This window comes from Oncorhynchus keta, chromosome 35, assembly GCF_023373465.1.
Source record: "Oncorhynchus keta strain PuntledgeMale-10-30-2019 chromosome 35, Oket_V2, whole genome shotgun sequence".
In the NCBI taxonomy this organism is placed as follows: domain Eukaryota; kingdom Metazoa; phylum Chordata; class Actinopteri; order Salmoniformes; family Salmonidae; genus Oncorhynchus; species Oncorhynchus keta.
The window spans coordinates 11,994,985-12,014,348 of record NC_068455.1 but is presented as its reverse complement, the minus strand read 5'-3'; the positions used below and the strand labels follow the sequence as shown (position 1 = coordinate 12,014,348).

General features: G+C 40.1%; 1 protein-coding gene across 1 annotated transcript; it reads right to left on the bottom strand.

Moving 5' to 3' along the window:
- Positions 1-286: 286 nt before the first annotated feature.
- Positions 287-18,768, bottom strand: LOC127915851 (thioredoxin-related transmembrane protein 1-like). The gene is made up of 8 exons (XM_052496514.1): positions 18,383-18,768; positions 17,773-17,888; positions 17,450-17,495; positions 16,777-16,905; positions 12,679-12,724; positions 9,312-9,413; positions 8,305-8,371; positions 287-1,006 (listed from the first exon to the last, which is right to left on the bottom strand). The coding sequence occupies exons 1-8, from the start codon at positions 18,583-18,585 to the stop codon at positions 816-818; spliced, it is 900 nt and encodes a 299-aa protein (XP_052352474.1). The 5' UTR covers positions 18,586-18,768; the 3' UTR covers positions 287-815.
- Positions 18,769-19,364: the final 596 nt, after the last annotated feature.

Here is a 19,364-nt window from a genome sequence, read left to right as displayed (position 1 = left end):
CATATGAGGCTAAATGTAGCATCATATGAGGCTAAATGTAGCATCATATGAGGCTAAATGTAGCATCATATGAGGCTAAATGCAGCATCATATGAGGCTAAATGTAGCATCATATGAGGCTAAATGTAGCATCATATGAGGCTAAATGCATCTCACGGGGATGATTTCTGGATTTTGAAATATTTTGGGACTATGTCAACAATGGACTAAAATTGGGGTGGAATTTTCCTTGAAACCTCACCTAACCACCCAACTGATCCGTTTCAAAAGAACCAGGATGAACAGGTTTGTGTTCATTAGGGACAATTTTTGTAAAAATCTTTTCCAACGGAGAATGAAAAAGGAGAATTTCATATTGGACATGGATAAACACTTCCTGTTCCAGTCTGTTTACCTTCATTTGATGCCTAAAGAACATGATAATGGTGTTGGGCGTGTGCAGTAGCACCTCCAGTCCAGGGGAGGGTGCTGGTGGTGAGAGTAGAGCGGTCAGAATACGGGGCACTCCTGGTGAAGCTGAAGGGAGAAGAAGCAAGGCGTCGCCGAGGCCTTGCCAGCGTGTTGCTATGGCTCTGTAAGCTGTAAACTCTACTGCTGCTCAGGACCAGGTCCCGTGTTCATAAAGCACCGCAGAATGGGAGTGCTGATCTGGGATCAGTTCCACCTGTCCATGGCATCTTAGTTATCATGATCTAAAAATCCTAGATCAGTACTCCTATTCTGAGGCACTTTATAAAAATGAGCTTAGGCCCCAAACCAGGCCCCATCCCCTTCCTCGCTGTTTGAAGGGGCATCTTCAGTTCCCCTCCAGGCCTCTAGGAGTCCTCATGGTTGCCCACCACCCTTTTTCGCAGCACCTCCTCTGGACGCCCCTCGGGAGACGCTCTCCTCCTCCAGACATCGTCCTGTTCTCCATCTTCATCGTCTTCATCATCCTCTTCTCCGTCCGCCTCCTGCTCCTCCTCCAGCTGCTGAATCAGCCTGGCTTGTTCCATTGTCTGTTTCTCTGGAATGGGACAATAAAGAATATATGAATAACAGGACAATAAAGACTATATGAATAACAGGACAATAAAGACTATATGACTGACAGGACAATAAAGACTATATGACTGACAGGACAATAAAGACTATATGACTGACAGGACAATAAAGACTATATGACTGACAGGACAATAAAGACTATATGACTGACAGGACAATAAAGACTATATGACTGACAGGACAATAAAGACTATATGAATAAAGACTACATGAATAACAGGACAATAAAGACTATATGAATGACAGGACAATAAAGACTATATGAATGACAGGACAATAAAGACTATATGAATAACAGGACAATAAAGACTATATGAATAACAGGACAATAAAGACTATATGAATGACAGGACAATAAAGACTATATGACTAACAGGACAATAAGAATAACAGGACAATAAAGACTATATGACTAACAGGACAATAAAGACTATATGATTAACAGGACAATAAAGACTATATGACTAACAGGACAATAAGAATAACAGGACAATAAAGACTATATGAATAACAGGACAATAAAGACTATATGACTAACAGGACAATAAAGACTATATGACTAACAGGACAATAAAGACTATATGAATAACAGGACAATAAAGATTATATGACTAACAGGACAATAAGAATAACAGGACAATAAAGACTATATGACTAACAGGACAATAAAGACTATATGATTAACAGGACAATAAAGACTATATGACTAACAGGACAATAAGAATAACAGGACAATAAAGACTATATGAATAACAGGACAATAAAGACTATATGACTAACAGGACAATAAAGACTATATGAATAACAGGACAATAAAGACTATATGAATAACAGGACAATAAAGACTATATGAATGACAGGACAATAAAGACTATATGAATAACAGGACAATAAAGACTATATGACTAACAGGACAATAAGAATAACAGGACAATAAAGACTATATGACTAACAGGACAATAAAGACTATATGATTAACAGGACAATAAAGACTATATGACTAACAGGACAATAAGAATAACAGGACAATAAAGACTATATGACTAACAGGACAATAAAGACTATATGACTAACAGGACAATAAAGACTATATGACTAACAGGACAATAAAGACTATATGACTAACAGGACAATAAGAATAACAGGACAATAAAGACTATATGAATAACAGGACAATAAAGACTATATGAATAACAGGACAATAAAGACTATATGACTAACAGGACAATAAGAATAACAGGACAATAAAGACTATATGACTAACAGGACAATAAAGACTATATGAATAACAGGACAATAAAGACTATATGAATAACAGGACAATAAAGACTATATGAATAACAGGACAATAAGAATAACAGGACAATAAAGACTATATGACTAACAGGACAATAAAGACTACATGATTAACAGGACAATAAAGACTATATGATTAACAGGACAATAAAGACTATATGATTAACAGGACAATAAAGACTATATGACTAACAGGACAATAAAGACTATATGATTAACAGGACAATAAAGACTATATGATTAACAGGACAATAAAGACTATATGACTAACAGGACAATAAAGACTATATGACTAACAGGACAATAAAGACTATATGAATAACAGGACAATAAGAATAACAGGACAATAAAGACTATATGAATAACAGGACAATAAAGACTATATGACTAACAGGACAATAAAGACTATATGACTAACAGGACAATAAAGACTATATGATTAACAGGACAATAAAGACTATATGAATAACAGGACAATAAAGACTATATGACTAACAGGACAATAAAGACTATATGATTAACAGGACAATAAAGACTATATGACTAACAGGACAATAAAGACTACATGAATAACAGCACAATAAGAATAACAGGACAATAAAGACTATATGAATAACAGGACAATAAAGACTATGACTAACAGGACAATAAAGACTATATGATTAACAGGACAATAAAGACTATATGACTAACAGGACAATAAAGACTATATGACTAACAGGACAATAAAGACTACATGAATAACAGCACAATAAAGACTATATGAATAACAGGACAATAAAGACTATATGACTAACAGGACAATAAAGACTATATGACTAACAGGACAATAAAGACTATATGACTAACAGGACAATAAAGACTATATGACTAACAGGACAATAAAGACTATATGAATAACAGGACAATAAAGACTATATAACAGGACAATAAAGACTATATGAATAACAGCACAATAAAGACTACATGAATAACAGGACAATAAAGACTATATGACTGAGAGGACAATAAAGACTATATGACTGACAGGACAATAAAGACTATATGACTAACAGGACAATAAAGACTATATAACAGGACAATAAAGACTACATGAATAACAGCACAATAAAGACTATATGACTGACAGGACAATAAAGACTATATGACTGACAGGACAATAAAGACTATATGAATAACAGGACAATAAAGACTATATGACTAACAGGACAATAAAGACTATATGACTGACAGGACAATAAAGACTATATGACTGACAGGACAATAAAGACTATATGACTGACAGGACAATAAAGACTATATGAATAACAGGACAATAAAGACTATATGAATAACAGGACAATAAAGACTATGAATAACAGGACAATAAAGACTATATGAATGACAGGACAATAAAGACTATATGAATGACAGGACAATAAAGACTATATGAATAACAGGACAATAAAGACTATATGAATAACAGGACAATAAAGACTATATGAATAACAGGACAATAAAGACTATATGACTAACAGGACAATAAAGACTATATGACTAACAGGACAATAAAGACTATATGATAACAGGACAATAAAGACTGATATGAATAACAGGACAATAAAGACTATATGAATAACAGGACAATAAAGACTATATGACTAACAGGACAATAAAGACTATATGAATAACAGGACAATAAAGACTATATGATTAACAGGACAATAAAGACTATATGACTAACAGGACAATAAAGACTATATGACTAACAGGACAATAAAGACTATAACAGGACAATGATTAACAGGACAATAAAGACTATATGACTAACAGGACAATAAAGACTATATGAATAACAGGACAATAAAGACTATATGAATAACAGGACAATAAAGACTATATGACTAACAGGACAATAAAGACTATATGACTAACAGGACAATAAAGAATAACAGGACAATAAAGACTATATGACTAACAGGACAATAAAGACTATATGACTAACAGGACAATAAAGACTATATGATTAACAGGACAATAAAGACTATATGACTAACAGGACAATAAGAATAACAGGACAATAAAGACTATATGACTAACAGGACAATAAAGACTATATGAATAACAGGACAATAAAGACTATATGACTAACAGGACAATAAGAATAACAGGACAATAAAGACTATATGACTAACAGGACAATAAAGACTATATGACTAACAGGACAATAAAGACTATATGAATAACAGGACAATAAAGACTATATGAATAACAGGACAATAAGAATAACAGGACAATAAAGACTATATGACTAACAGGACAATAAAGACTACATGAATAACAGGACAATAAAGACTATATGAATAACAGGACAATAAAGACTATATGAATAACAGGACAATAAAGACTATATGAATAACAGCACAATAAAGACTATATGAATAACAGGACAATAAAGACTATATGATTAACAGGACAATAAGAGACTAACAGGACAATAAAGACTATATGACTAACAGGACAATAAAGACTATGAATAACAGGACAATAAGAATAACAGGACAATAAAGACTATATGAATAACAGGACAATAAAGACTATATGACTAACAGGACAATAAAGACTATATGAATAACAGGACAATAAAGACTATATGAATAACAGGACAATAAAGACTATATGAATAACAGGACAATAAAGACTATATGACTAACAGGACAATAAAGACTATATGACTAACAGGACAATAAAGACTATATGACTAACAGGACAATAAAGACTATATGAATAACAGGACAATAAGAATAACAGGACAATAAAGACTATATGACTAACAGGACAATAAAGACTATATGAATAACAGGACAATAAGAATAACAGGACAATAAAGACTACATGAATAACAGCACAATAAAGACCACATGAATAACAGCACAATAAAGACCACATGAATAACAGGACAATAAAGACTATATGAATAACAGGACAATAAAGACTATATGAATAACAGGACAATAAAGACTATATGATGAATAACAGGACAATAAAGACTATATGACTAACAGGACAATAAAGACTATATGACTAACAGGACAATAAAGACTATATGAATAACAGGACAATAAAGACTATATGAATAACAGGACAATAAAGACTATATAACAGGACAATAAAGACTATATGAATAACAGGACAATAAAGACTATATGAATAACAGGACAATAAAGACTATATGAACAGGACAATAAAGACTATATGACTAACAGGACAATAAAGACTATGAATAACAGGACAATAAAGACTATATGAATAACAGGACAATAAAGACTATATGACTAACAGGACAATAAAGACTATATGACTAACAGGACAATAAAGACTATATGAATAACAGGACAATAAAGACTATATGACTAACAGGACAATAAAGACTATATGACTAACAGGACAATAAAGACTATATGACTAACAGGACAATAAAGACTATATGAATAACAGGACAATAAAGACTATATGAATAACAGGACAATAAAGACTATATGAATAACAGGACAATAAAGACTATATGAATAACAGGACAATAAAGACTATATGACTAACAGGACAATAAAGACTATATGACTAACAGGACAATAAAGACTATATGAATAACAGGACAATAAAGACTATATGAATAACAGGACAATAAAGACTATATGAATAACAGGACAATAAAGACTATATGACTAACAGGACAATAAAGACTATATAACAGGACAATAAAGACTATATGAATAACAGGACAATAAAGACTATATGACTAACAGGACAATAAAGACTAAAGACTATGAATAACAGGACAATAAAGACTATATGACTAACAGGACAATAAAGACTATATGACTAACAGGACAATAAAGACTATATGAATAACAGGACAATAAAGACTATATGACTAACAGGACAATAAAGACTATATGACTAACAGGACAATAAAGACAATAACAGGACAATAAAGACTATATGAATAACAGGACAATAAAGACTATATGAATAACAGGACAATAAAGACTATATGAATATAAAGACAGGACAATAAAGACTATATGAATAACAGGACAATAAAGACTATATGAATAACAGGACAATAAAGACTATATGAATAACAGGACAATAAAGACTATATGAATAACAGCACAATAAAGACTATATGACTAACAGGACAATAAAGACTATATGAATAACAGGACAATAAAGACTATATGAATAACAGGACAATAAAGACTATATGAATAACAGGACAATAAAGACTATATGAATAACAGGACAATAAAGACTATATGAATAACAGGACAATAAAGACTATATGACTAACAGGACAATAAAGACTATATGAATAACAGGACAATAAAGACTATATGAATAACAGGACAATAAAGACTATATGAATAACAGGACAATAAAGACTATATGAATAACAGGACAATAAAGACTATAACAGGACAATAAGAATAACAGGACAATAAAGACTATATGAATAACAGGACAATAAAGACTATGACTAACAGGATATAACAGGACAATAAAGACTGAATAACAGGACAATGAATAACAGGACAATAAAGACTATATGAATAACAGGACAATAAGAATAACAGGACAATAAAGACTATATGAATAACAGCACAATAAAGACCACATGAATAACAGCACAATAAAGACCACATGAATAACAGGACAATAAAGACTATATGAATAACAGGACAATAAAGACTATATGAATAACAGCACAATAAAGACTATATGAATAACAGGACAATAAAGACTATATGAATAACAGCACAATAAAGACTATATGAATAACAGCACAATAAAGACTATATGAATAACAGCACAATAAAGACTATATGAATAACAGGACAATAAGAATAACAGGACAATAAAGACTATATGACTAACAGGACAATAAGAATAACAGGACAATAAAGACTATATGACTAACAGGACAATAAAGACTACATGAATAACAGGACAATAAAGACTATATGAATAACAGCACAATAAAGACTACATGACTAACAGGACAATAAAGACTACATGAATAACAGGACAATAAAGACTATATGAATAACAGCACAATAAAGACTACATGACTAACAGGACAATAAGAATAACAGGACAATAAAGACTATATGACTAACAGGACAATAAAGACTACATGAATAACAGGACAATAAAGACTACATGACTAACAGGACAATAAAGACTATATGATTAACAGGACAATAAGAATAACAGGACAATAAAGACTATATGAATAACAGGACAATAAAGACTATATGAATAACAGGACAATAAAGACTATATGAATAACAGGACAATAAAGACTATATGAATAACAGGACAATAAAGACTATATGAATAACAGGACAATAAAGACTACATGAATAACAGGACAATAAAGACTATATGAATAACAGGACAATAAAGACTATATGAATAACAGGACAATAAAGACTATATGAATAACAGCACAATAAAGACTATATGAATAACAGCACAATAAAGACTACATGACTAACAGGACAATAAAGACTATATGATTAACAGGACAATAAGAATAACAGGACAATAAAGACTATATGAATAACAGGACAATAAAGACTACATGAATAACAGGACAATAAAGACTACATGACTAACAGGACAATAAAGACTATATGATTAACAGGACAATAAAGACTATATGAATAACAGGACAATAACAAAGTCATTATATTACATGCTGCACCCTGCATGCCACTGCTCCTACACTAAAAACAACTGTCCACAACTTTAGAATACAAAAAAGACGTCTGTTCTCTGTAAAGACAAATGATAAAAGATGACCATAATCTTCTACTTCTTTTTCCGTTCCAAGAGCTCAGCACATAACACAGTGCTACACAGCACATTTCACAAAGTTACATTTGCATGGACCTGGATTCTCTGTCATCTCATACTCACTCTGGTAGTAGTTTGGGGAGTTAAATCGTCGCGATGGGAAGACAAAATCTGCAATGAACACCAGTATCTGGAAGAGAAGGCACAAGAGAAGTTGTCTCGGTTGGTGAGGAGAGCAGATGTTACTGTAAAATACAATGAACACCAGTATCTGGAAGAGAAGGCACAAGAGAAGTTGTCTCGGTTGGTGAGGAGAGCAGATGTTACTGTAAAATACAATGAACACCAGTATCTGGAAGAGAAGGCACAAGAGAAGTTGTCTCGGTTGGTGAGGAGAGCAGATGTTACTGTAAAATACAATGAACACCAGTATCTGGAAGAGAAGGCACAAGAGAAGTTGTCTCGGTTGGTGAGGAGAGCAGATGTTACTGTAAAATACAATGAACACCAGTATCTGGAAGAGAAGGCACAAGAGAAGTTGTCTCGGTTGGTGAGGAGAGCAGATGTTACTGTAAAATACAATGAACACCAGTATCTGGAAGAGAAGACACAAGAGAAGTTGTCTCGGTTGGTGAGGAGAGCAGATGTTACTGTAAAATACAATGAACACCAGTATCTGGAAGAGAAGGCACAAGAGAAGTTGTCTCAGTTGGTGAGGAGAGCAGATGTTACTGTAAAATACAATGAACACCAGTATCTGGAAGAGAAGGCACAAGAAAAGTTGTCCCGGTTGGTGAGGAGAGCAGATGTTACTGTAAAATATTGAGATCTCTCTCTCTCTTTGCCTCCAGTAACTTCCACAGCCTGTCATTTTTCCAACAAAATACAAAATGAGATGCATTTGCTCCATTGTTTACATGTGTCTTGGTGGTCCACTATGTGAGGGCACGCACATAATACTAAATACTAAATAATAACACTTTTTATGTGACCGGAAGCCTTTCAGGACACCTTACATTAAAAAGTACATCAAAATCAAAAGTGTAAGATAAATCAAATCCTAGCTCAATTAAAATCAAACAAAGACACATCACACAGAGATTGAATATCAAGGAGTATGACTAACGTACCAGTCCCAGGACTAGGCCAGAGAAGAGAGTGGCCAGTCCAAAGATGACATATGAGCCCCACACTGGAATCCCCAAATGCTCTATCAGGTAGTTATGGCAACGCTGGAGGGGAGAGAACAAGTAGTCAACTGTCAGTTTCAATGTCTTTGCAATTTTTTTAAAACAAGCGAAGGATTAAAAATATGCTTGAAATGAAAACTGAGATGACTGCATTAAAAGATAAATAGAGTAACTACAATATAGACTATATACACTGAGTGTACAAAACATTAAGGACAGCTGTTTTTTCTGTGACATAGACTGACCAAGTGAAAGGTGTGATCCCGTATTGATGTCACCTGTTAAATCCACTTCAAATCAGTGTAGATGAAGGGGAGGAGATGGGTTAATGAAGGATTTTTAAGCATCGAGACAACTGAGACGTTTATTCATTTAGAGGGTGAATGGGCAGGACAAAATATGTAAGTGTCTTTGAACAGGGTGGGGCAGCAGGTGTCTTTGAACAGGGGGTGGGGCAGCAGGTGTCTTTGAACAGGGGGTGGGGCAGCAGGTGCCTTTGAACAGGGTGTGGGGCAGCAGGTGTCTTTGAACAGGGGTGGGGCAGCAGGTGTCTTTGAACAGGGGTGGGGCAGCAGGTGTCTTTGAACAGGGGTGGGGCAGCAGGTGCCTTTGAAGGGGGTGGGGCAGCAGGTGCCTTTGAAGGGGTGGGGCAGCAGGTGCCTTTGAAGGGGTGGGGCAGCAGGTGCCTTTGAAGGGGGTGGGGCAGCAGGTTCCTTTGAAGGGGTGGGGCAGCAGGTGTCTTTGAACGGGGTGTGGCAGCAGGTGTCTTTGATCGGGGGTGGGGCAGCAGGTGTCTTTGAACGGGGTGTGGCAGCAGGTGTCTTTGATCGGGGTGGGGCAGCAGGTGTCTTTGATCGGGGTGGGGCAGCAGGTGTCTTTGATCGGGGTGGGGCAGCAGGTGTCTTTGATCGGGGTGGGGCAGCAGGTGTCTTTGATCGGGGTGGGGCAGCAGGTGTCTTTGAACAGGGTGGGGCAGCAGGTGTCTTTGAACAGGGTGGGGCAGCAGGTGTCTTTGAACAGGGTGGGGCAGCAGGTGTCTGATCAGGGTGGGGCAGCAGGTGTCTGAACAGGGTGGGGCAGCAGGTGTCTGAACAGGGTGGGGCAGCAGGTGTCTTTGAACGGGGTGGGGCAGCAGGTGTCTTTGACGGGGTGGGGCAGCAGGTGTCTTTGATCAGGGTGGGGCAGCAGGTGTCTTTGATCAGGGTGGGGCAGCAGGTGTCTTTGAACAGGGTGGGGCAGCAGGTGTCTTTGAACAGGGTGTGGCAGCAGGTGTCTTTGAACAGGGTGTGGGGCAGCAGGTGTCTTTGAACAGGGTGGGGCAGCAGGTGTCTTTGAACAGGGTGTGGGGCAGCAGGTGCCTTTGAAGGGGGTGGGGCAGCAGGTGCCTTTGAAGGGGGTGGGGCAGCAGGTGCCTTTGAAGGGGGTGGGGCAGCAGGTGCCTTTGAAGGGGGTGGGGCAGCAGGTGCCTTTGAAGGGGGTGGGGCAGCAGGTGTCTTTGAACGGGGTGTGGCAGCAGGTGTCTTTGAGGGTGGGGCAGCAGGTGTCTTTGAACGGGGTGTGGCAGCAGGTGTCTTTGATCGGGGTGGGGCAGCAGGTGTCTTTGATCGGGGTGGGGCAGCAGGTGTCTTTGATCGGGGTGGGGCAGCAGGTGTCTTTGATCGGGGTGGGGCAGCAGGTGTCTTTGATCAGGGTGGGGCAGCAGGTGTCTTTGATCAGGGTGGGGCAGCAGGTGTCTTTGAACAGGGTGGGGCAGCAGGTGTCTTTGAACAGGGTGGGGCAGCAGGTGTCTTTGAACAGGGTGGGGCAGCAGGTGTCTGATCAGGGTGGGGCAGCAGGTGTCTGAACAGGGTGGGGCAGCAGGTGTCTGAACAGGGTGGGGCAGCAGGTGTCTTTGAACGGGGTGGGGCAGCAGGTGTCTTTGAACGGGTGGGGCAGCAGGTGTCTTTGAACGGGGTGGGGCAGCAGGTGTCTTTGAACGGGGTGGGGCAGCAGGTGTCTTTGAACGGGGTGGGGCAGCAGGTGTCTTTGAACGGGGTGGGGCAGCAGGTGTCTTTGAACGGGGTGGGGCAGCAGGTGTCTTTGAACGGGGTGGGGCAGCAGGTGTCTTTGAACGGGGTGGGGCAGCAGGTGTCTTTGAACGGGGTGGGGCAGCAGGTGTCTTTGAACGGGGTGGGGCAGCAGGTGTCTTTGAACGGGGTGGGGCAGCAGGTGTCTTTGAATGGGGTGGGGCAGCAGGTGTCTGATCAGGGTGGGGCAGCAGGTGTCTTTGATCAGGGTATGGCAGCAGGTCTCTGAACAGGGTGTGGCAGCAGGTCTCTGAACAGGGTGTGGCAGCAGGTCTCTGAACAGGGTGTGGCAGCAGGTCTCTGAACAGGGTGGGGCAGCAGGTGTCTTTGATCGGGGTGGGGCAGCAGGTGTCTTTGATCGGGGTGGGGCAGCAGGTGTCTTTGAACGGGGTGGGGCAGCAGGTGTCTTTGATCGGGGTGGGGCAGCAGGTGTCTTTGATCGGGGTGGGGCAGCAGGTGTCTTTGATCGGGGTGGGGCAGCAGGTGTCTTTGATCGGGGTGGGGCAGCAGGTGTCTTTGATCGGGGTGGGGCAGCAGGTGTCTTTGATCAGGGTGGGGCAGCAGGTGTCTTTGATCAGGGTGGGGCAGCAGGTGTCTTTGATCAGGGTGGGGCAGCAGGTGTGATCAGGGTGGGGCAGCAGGTGTCTCTGATCAGGGCATGGGAGTAGATGCCAGACGCACCGGTTTGTGTCAAGAACTGCAAAGCTGCTGTTTTTTTTCTTTCACACTCAACAGTTTCCTGTGTGTATCAAGAATGGTCCACCACCCAAAGGACATCCAGCCAACTTGACACAACTGTGGGAAGCATTGGAGTCAACATGGGCCAGCATGTTGGACGCTTTCAACACCATGTAGTGTCTATGCTCCCAACGAATTGAGGCTGTTCTGAGGGCAAAGGTTAAGGTGAGATTTGAATGGAGAAACCTGATCTGAGAGCAGCACTGCGTTTCTTTGCATTCTATCAGTATCAACACATGACTCAACGACACACGTATGGAACGTTCGCTCTGCATGGTGTTCTGGGAAATATGGTACATCTTTGGCGTTGTAGGAAAGATGCATCGTTAAAAAAACAACACTCTGTAAGCCCAAATTCCATCACTATTGGGAAACCGGGCCCTGGTCAAAGTTCAAAGGTGGTGCACTACATAGGGAGCCATTTTGGATGCAGAAGGTGTTAGTGTGGTGTTGGTGTGTGGTGTCTGACAGCTCACAGAAGTGAAGGCAAAAGCAGCACTCACCCGAATGAACATTGACAGCTTGAAGAGAGCGGACATTGTGTTCATCCTTCAGGGGGAGAAAAGGGAGAAATACCTTTTAGACATTTTAATTTTGATAATTTAAGAATTACCAGCTAACCTGGTTAAAGTGTCAAAGTATCATGGTCCAAACACACAAAGAAAGTTGTGAAGACGGTACGACAACACATTTTCCCCGAGGAGACTGAAAAGTTGTCATCGCCGGCCCCAGATCTGCACCATTGAGAGTATCCTGACCGGTTGCATCACCCCCTGGTATGGCAACTGCTCGGCATCCGACTGTAAGGCGCTACAGAGGGTAGTGCGTACGGCCAGTACATTACTGGGAACAAGCATCCTGCCACCCAGGAACCAAATACTAGGCGGTGTCAGAGGAAGGCCCCAAAAAATTGCCAAAGACTCAAGTCATCAAAGTCAGACTGTTCGCTCTGCTAACACACGGAAAGTGGTACCGGAGCGCCAAGTCTAGGTCTAAAAGACTCCTTAACAGCGTCTACCCCCAAACCATAAGACTGCTGAACAACTGATCAAGTCGCCACCCAGACTATTGCCCCCCCCCTTTGTTTTTACACTGCTGCAACTCGCTGTGTATTATCTATGTAGTTACTTTACCCCTACCTACATGTACAGATGACCTCTAACCTGTACCTCCGCACATTGATTCGGTACCGGTACCCCTGTATATAGCCTCATTATTGTTATTTTATTGTGTTACTTTATTTAGTAAATATTTTCTTAACTCCGTTTTCTTAAACTGCATTGTTGGTGAAGGGCTTGCGAGTAAGCATTTCACTATAAAGTTGTATTCAGAGCATGTGACAAATAACATGTGATTTGAAGTGTCGGAGTGGCTGACAGGCACCCTTATTTCTTATATTCCTACCTTTGACTAGGGCTCTGATGAAAAGTATTGCACTATGCAGGGAATAGGGTGCCATTTGGGGCATACTAACTTGGGTGTGTTGGTTGGATGTTTAAACACAAAACTAAGAGGCTGAGTAACTAGTGTAGCGTTTGGATATGTCCTGTTGTCCTGAAGTGTAGTGTTTGGGTATGTCCTGAAGTGTAGTGTTTGGGATATGTCCTGTTGTCCTGAAGTGTAGTGTTTGGGATATGTCCTGTTGTCCTGAAGTGTAGTGTTTGGGTATGTCCTGAAGTGTAGTGTTTGGGTATGTCCTGAAGTGTAGTGTTTGGGTATGTCCTGAAGTATAGTGTTTGGGTATGTCCTGAAGTGTAGTGTTTGGGTATGTCCTGAAGTGTAGTGTTTGGGTATGTCCTGAAGTGTAGTGTTTGGGTATGTCCTGAAGTGTAGTGTTTGGGTATGTCCTGAAGTGTAGTGTTTGGGTATGTCCTGAAGTGTAGTGTTTGGGTATGTCCTGAAGTGTAGTGTTTGGGTATGTCCTGAAGTGTAGTGTTTGGGTATGTCCTGAAGTGTAGTGTTTGGGTATGTCCTGAAGTGTAGTGTTTGGGTATGTCCTGAAGTGTAGTGTTTGGGTATGTCCTGAAGTGTAGTGTTTGGGTATGTCCTGAAGTGTAGTGTTTGGGTATGTCCTGAAGTGTAGTGTTTGGGTATGTCCTGAAGTGTAGTGTTTGGGATATGTCCTGAAGTGTAGTGTTTGGGATATGTCCTGAAGTGTAGCGTTTGGATATGTCCTGTTGTCCTGAAGTGTAGTGTTTGGGATATGTCCTGAAGTGTAGTGTTTGGATATGTCCTGTTGTCCTGAAGTGTAGTGTTTGGGTATGTCCTGAAGTGTAGTGTTTGGATATGTCCTGTTGTCCTGAAGTGTAGCGTTTGGATATGTCCTGTTGTCCTTAAGTGTAGCGTTTGGATATGTCCTGTTGTCCTTAAGTGTAGCGTTTGGATATGTCCTGTTGTCCTTAAGTGTAGCGTTTGGATATGTCCTGTTGTCCTGAAGTGTAGCGTTTGGATATGTCCTGTAGTGTAGCTTTGGGATATGTCCTGTTGTCCTGAAGTGTAGCGTTTGGATATGTCCTGAAGTGTAGTGTTTGGGTATGTCCTGTTGTCCTGAAGTGTAGCGTTTGGATATGTCCTGTTGTCCTGAAGTGTAGCTTTGGGATATGTCCTGTAGTGTAGCTTTGGGATATGTCCTGTTGTTCTGAAGTGTAGCGTTTGGATATGTCCTGAAGCGTAGCATTTGGATATGTCCTGAAGTGTAGTGTTTGGGTATGTCCTGAAGTGTAGTGTTTGGGTATGTCCTGAAGTGTAGTGTTCGGATATGCCCTGTTGTCCTGAAGTGTAGCGTTTGGGTATGTCCTGAAGTGTAGTGTTTGGGTATGTCCTGAAGTGTAGTGTTTGGATATGTCCTGAAGTGTAGTGTTTGAGTATGTCCTGAAGTGTAGTGTTTGGGTATGTCCTGAAGTGTAGTGTTTGGGTATGTCCTGTAGTGTAGTGTTCGGATATGTCCTGTTGTCCTGAAGTGTAGCGTTTGGATATGCCCTGTTGTCCTGAAGTGTAGCGTTTGGATATGTCCTGTTGTCCTGAAGTGTAGTGTTCGGGTATGTCCTGTTGTCCTGAAGTGTAGTGTTCGGATATGTCCTGTTGTCCTGAAGTGTAGTGTTTGGATATGTCCTGAATTGTAGTGTTTGGATATGTCCTGAAGTGTAGTGTTTGGGTATGTCCTGAAGTGTAGTGTTTGGGTATGTCCTGTAGTGTAGTGTTCGGATATGTCCTGTTGTCCTGAAGTGTAGTGTTCGAATATGTCCTGTTGTCCTGAAGTGTAGTGTTTGGATATGTCCTGAAGTGTAGTGTTTGGATTTGTCCTGAAGTGTAGTGTTTGGATTTGTTTTTAAAAAAATATATATTTCACCTTTATTTAACCAGGTAAGCTAGTTGAGAACAAGTTTTAATTTGCAACTGCGACCTGGCCAAGATAAAGCATAGCAGTTTGACACATACAACAACACAGAGTTACACATGGAATGAACAAAACATAGTCAATAATACAGTAGGGAATAAAAATAAAAAAAAGTATATATACAGTGAGTGCAAATAAGGGAGTTAAGGCAATAAATAGGCCACGGTGGCGAAGTAATTACAATATGGCAATTAAACACTGGAATGGTAGATGTGCAAAAGATGGATGTGCAAGTAGAGATACTGTGGTGCAAAAGGAGCAAAATAAATACAGTATGGGGATGAGGTAGATAGATGGGCTGTATACAGATGGGCTATGAACAGGTGCAGTGATCTGTGAGCTGCTCTGACAGCTGGTTCTTAAAGCTAGTGAGGGAGATGGGAATCTCCAGCTTCAGTGATGTTTGCAGTTCGGAGTGATAAGAAGATTGTGCTTGGTTAGGAGTAAAAACAGGTTGTGGATTTAGAGACGACATGGAAGTGGACTGCAGCTATTTATTCACTGTTATCTACTTCTTTAAAACATACTGGCTACATTCAGACTCAAGTCACTACATGTTGAAAAGCAGGGACGGTTAACTGGTGATCCACAGGCCCCTTTTGTAGGGCCACACATAAAACACACACACACACACACACACACACACATACATACATACATACATACATACATACATACATACATACATCTCAACTTACTGTTAAGAGTTAGAATAGTAACTCTGGTTGTGCAGCAGCAGTTTTGCCCTTGAAAGCCCATTTCAGCAAAAATACATTTGGGAGGTAAGTTAGACCAGCAGCCAGCTCTCTAAACTCACATTAATCATGGTCAAATTACAGACCGGGGAACCCCCATTGATTTTGTTTGTCGGGGGGGGGGGCGGCTCTGACTGCATGTGTGGGTATGGATGTGGGTAAGCAGACCCGCGAGCCACTGCGGCCCCAACCCCATTAAAGTTGCCCATCCCTGTTAAAGTCTTAAGAGGCCTGGCTGAGGGTAAAATGTCACAAATATCCCAACTTCAATTCATAATTTATCAACAATCCTTTTAGACAGAAGGGTAAATAAACATCCTTCCTTCAAAAGGACCTTTTCATGCATTACATTTCAGTATTTTTTTCCCCTCCAGTTTCACACATTAAGGCCCCGTATTGAGAGGAGACTCACATCAATCACTCAATCAATCAATTATGAATCCACTCACATGAAGGAAGATGGTCCAAACCAGGAAGACACGGGCTCAATGCCCTGCCACTTCTTCTCATCAATAAAGCTTAGCAAGTCATCTTTGGTGCGAGCCCCCTGGTACCTCCTGAACACACCATCCTTACAGCTGACACACACACACACACACACACACACACACACACACACACACACACACACACACACACACACACACACACACACACACACACACGGTGTCATCATAGAGATCTATCACAATTAAAGCCAAATTAAGAAGACAATATTGTGGCATTACACACAACAAAGCAACAGTTAGATTATTTGCCCATTGTGCCACTAAGCAATAATAGGGTCATATATTTACAGTTCTTCTACCATTGACAGACAAGGTTTTATAGCAACATATAAGGCTAGTGTCTAAACTGGGTCTAGAATCATAACAGTAGCAACAACAACAAAAAGAACATGCTAGAAAGACACTTCCTCTCCCTGACAAAGTCTGAAGCTAAAGTATATAACAGCATCTCACATTCCAGTGAGGGTTACTGGTTAAAATGTGGTTGTAAGATTATCACATTTCCTGATTAGTCTATGATGGGATGATGGGTGGTGGTTGAGTTTTGTTGGCCTGCGTCTGTGAGAGGAACAGGATGTGAGACATTACTTGAGGCACTAGAGAGATAACTTACTGGTAGATGGTCGGAAGTGAAGTGATGATGAATCGCCCGCTCAAACCTTAGGCGTGGGTGGGGGGGGGTGGCGGCAGGAGGAGAGAGCAGAATGTTCGTGAATATGACTAAATATCTCTCTGAATGAGTCCAACATCATCTTGTTCTTGACTGATATTACAAAGGGTCTACAAAAACACGATAGACCTAACAAGTTATATCAAATGGTAATAGTGGACTATAGCTGGATCAGATTACATGCGTCGTCTCAACTACAAATGCGTCGTCTCAACTACAAAACATAGTGGACCTCATAGGCAGTCAGGAAGATATACATAACGTACCAGGCTGTTCAGTAACGTCCACCTTCGCTATGTTGACGCCCATGTCCTCACCCCAGTCGGCAAACTCATTCCACACGGGCTGGAGCTGTTGGCACGCCGGACACCACGGGGCAAAACTGCCGGGGACAAGTGAGGTGGGGCCAAACATTGGCATGACAATAACATTAAAACGTTAGATACCGTTTTTCAACAACAGAAATATCTGACACGGCTATCCAAGATTCAATGGCAGCAGGTGTCAGCATGTTATGAGTGACAGACAGGTCAACATGTCTCAACTACACCATACAACTAACGTTAGCTACCTAACAAAAACACTCAGTAGTCCAGCTCTATCTATCCAACTCCACCATGCCATGGTCTGTCACATCATTTGAGATTAATCTGAAAGCGTTGATTTTTAGATTGTTAGCTGCAAACCTATGAAACAATGTAACGTTAGCAAGCTATCTAAAATAAGAAACTATAGCTAGGTGTGTGGCGTGGTAATCAACAAGTGCCGATTCAAGACTAGAGAACGACCTATTGCAAAGTAACGTTAGCTGTATGTATTGCCAGCCTAACTAAGCAGTTAGTTTACCATGCTTGCTACCTAGCTAGATGGACTTACAATTCAATCATCCATTCCCCTGCCAAGATGTCTTCCCAGTTTCCGTCCGTGATCTCTTTGAGGCTGCTCGGTTTGGCCAAGGATGGATGCGACGTCAGGTAAATAAGCAAAACGAGTGAACATGTCAAGAGATTCGATTTTGATCGCCAAGGTAAAGAAGATAACATAGCGACGCCAATTTTGTGATCCAGCAAAGGCGCCATGTTTAGGTCAACTAATCTACCGTTTCTACTTCCGTTTACCTAGTTACCTCTGAAACCGCCCTTCTCAGCAGTTTTTTAAACAACTGTAAAATATACTGCTCACATTGACAGCTCTCTAATGTCACAGAAAAACACACAATGGGTGGTATTTTATTTTCTAGTTTAGCAATTTAGCAATGCAAAATATGTGTTTATTGCATCTTCTGTTGCGGCTTTTGGCACGCAAATTAAATGTACCATTCAAGACCGCAACGTTTTGAAATAATCCGTTTGTGCTTTATGAAATAATCAGTTTCTGCTTTATGTTTACCACCAGAAAGTGGTACTGTGACCTATAAAGTGTTTGTGTGTGTGATGTGGTATGAATAGAGAAAACAATGCATTAAAAATACCTAAAACTGTCATTTTTGTGCAATTCATATCAATAGGCTACATTAGGTTTTTCTTTCATTTTTTATCTGTGCGTCACCTATGCCTAAACTTTAGGGCCTAACTACATTAGCCAAATACATGCCAATTGCAAATGCTTTTTGGAATTTGGGCTGAACAATTTAGTCGATCCACTGAGGCAAAAAAGACAATGGGAAAGGGGGATGTTTATTATCTATTTCAGTTGGTTTGGCAATGTAAACATGTTTCCCATGTCAATAAAGCCATTTGAATTTAATTTGATATTAAAGCCACGTTCACCTGCTATTCGGAACTAGGAAACTCTGAAATGTTCTACTTGTTAACTGGTTGTAGTTATTATACACGTGCCGGTTCGAGTTTCTTAGTTC

Bases quoted from the DNA above. Each gene is read 5' to 3' on its own strand.
- LOC127915851 (XM_052496514.1), bottom strand. From the start codon at position 18,585: ATGGCGCCTTTGCTGGATCACAAAATTGGCGTCGCTATGTTATCTTCT. The intron at 17,496-17,772 runs GTACGTTATGTA...CCCACGCCTAAG, and splicing joins GGACGTTACTGAACAGCCTG to GTTTGAGCGGGCGATTCATC. The intron at 12,725-16,776 runs GTGAGTGGATTC...CTCCCCCTGAAG, and splicing joins TTTGGACCATCTTCCTTCAT to GATGAACACAATGTCCGCTC.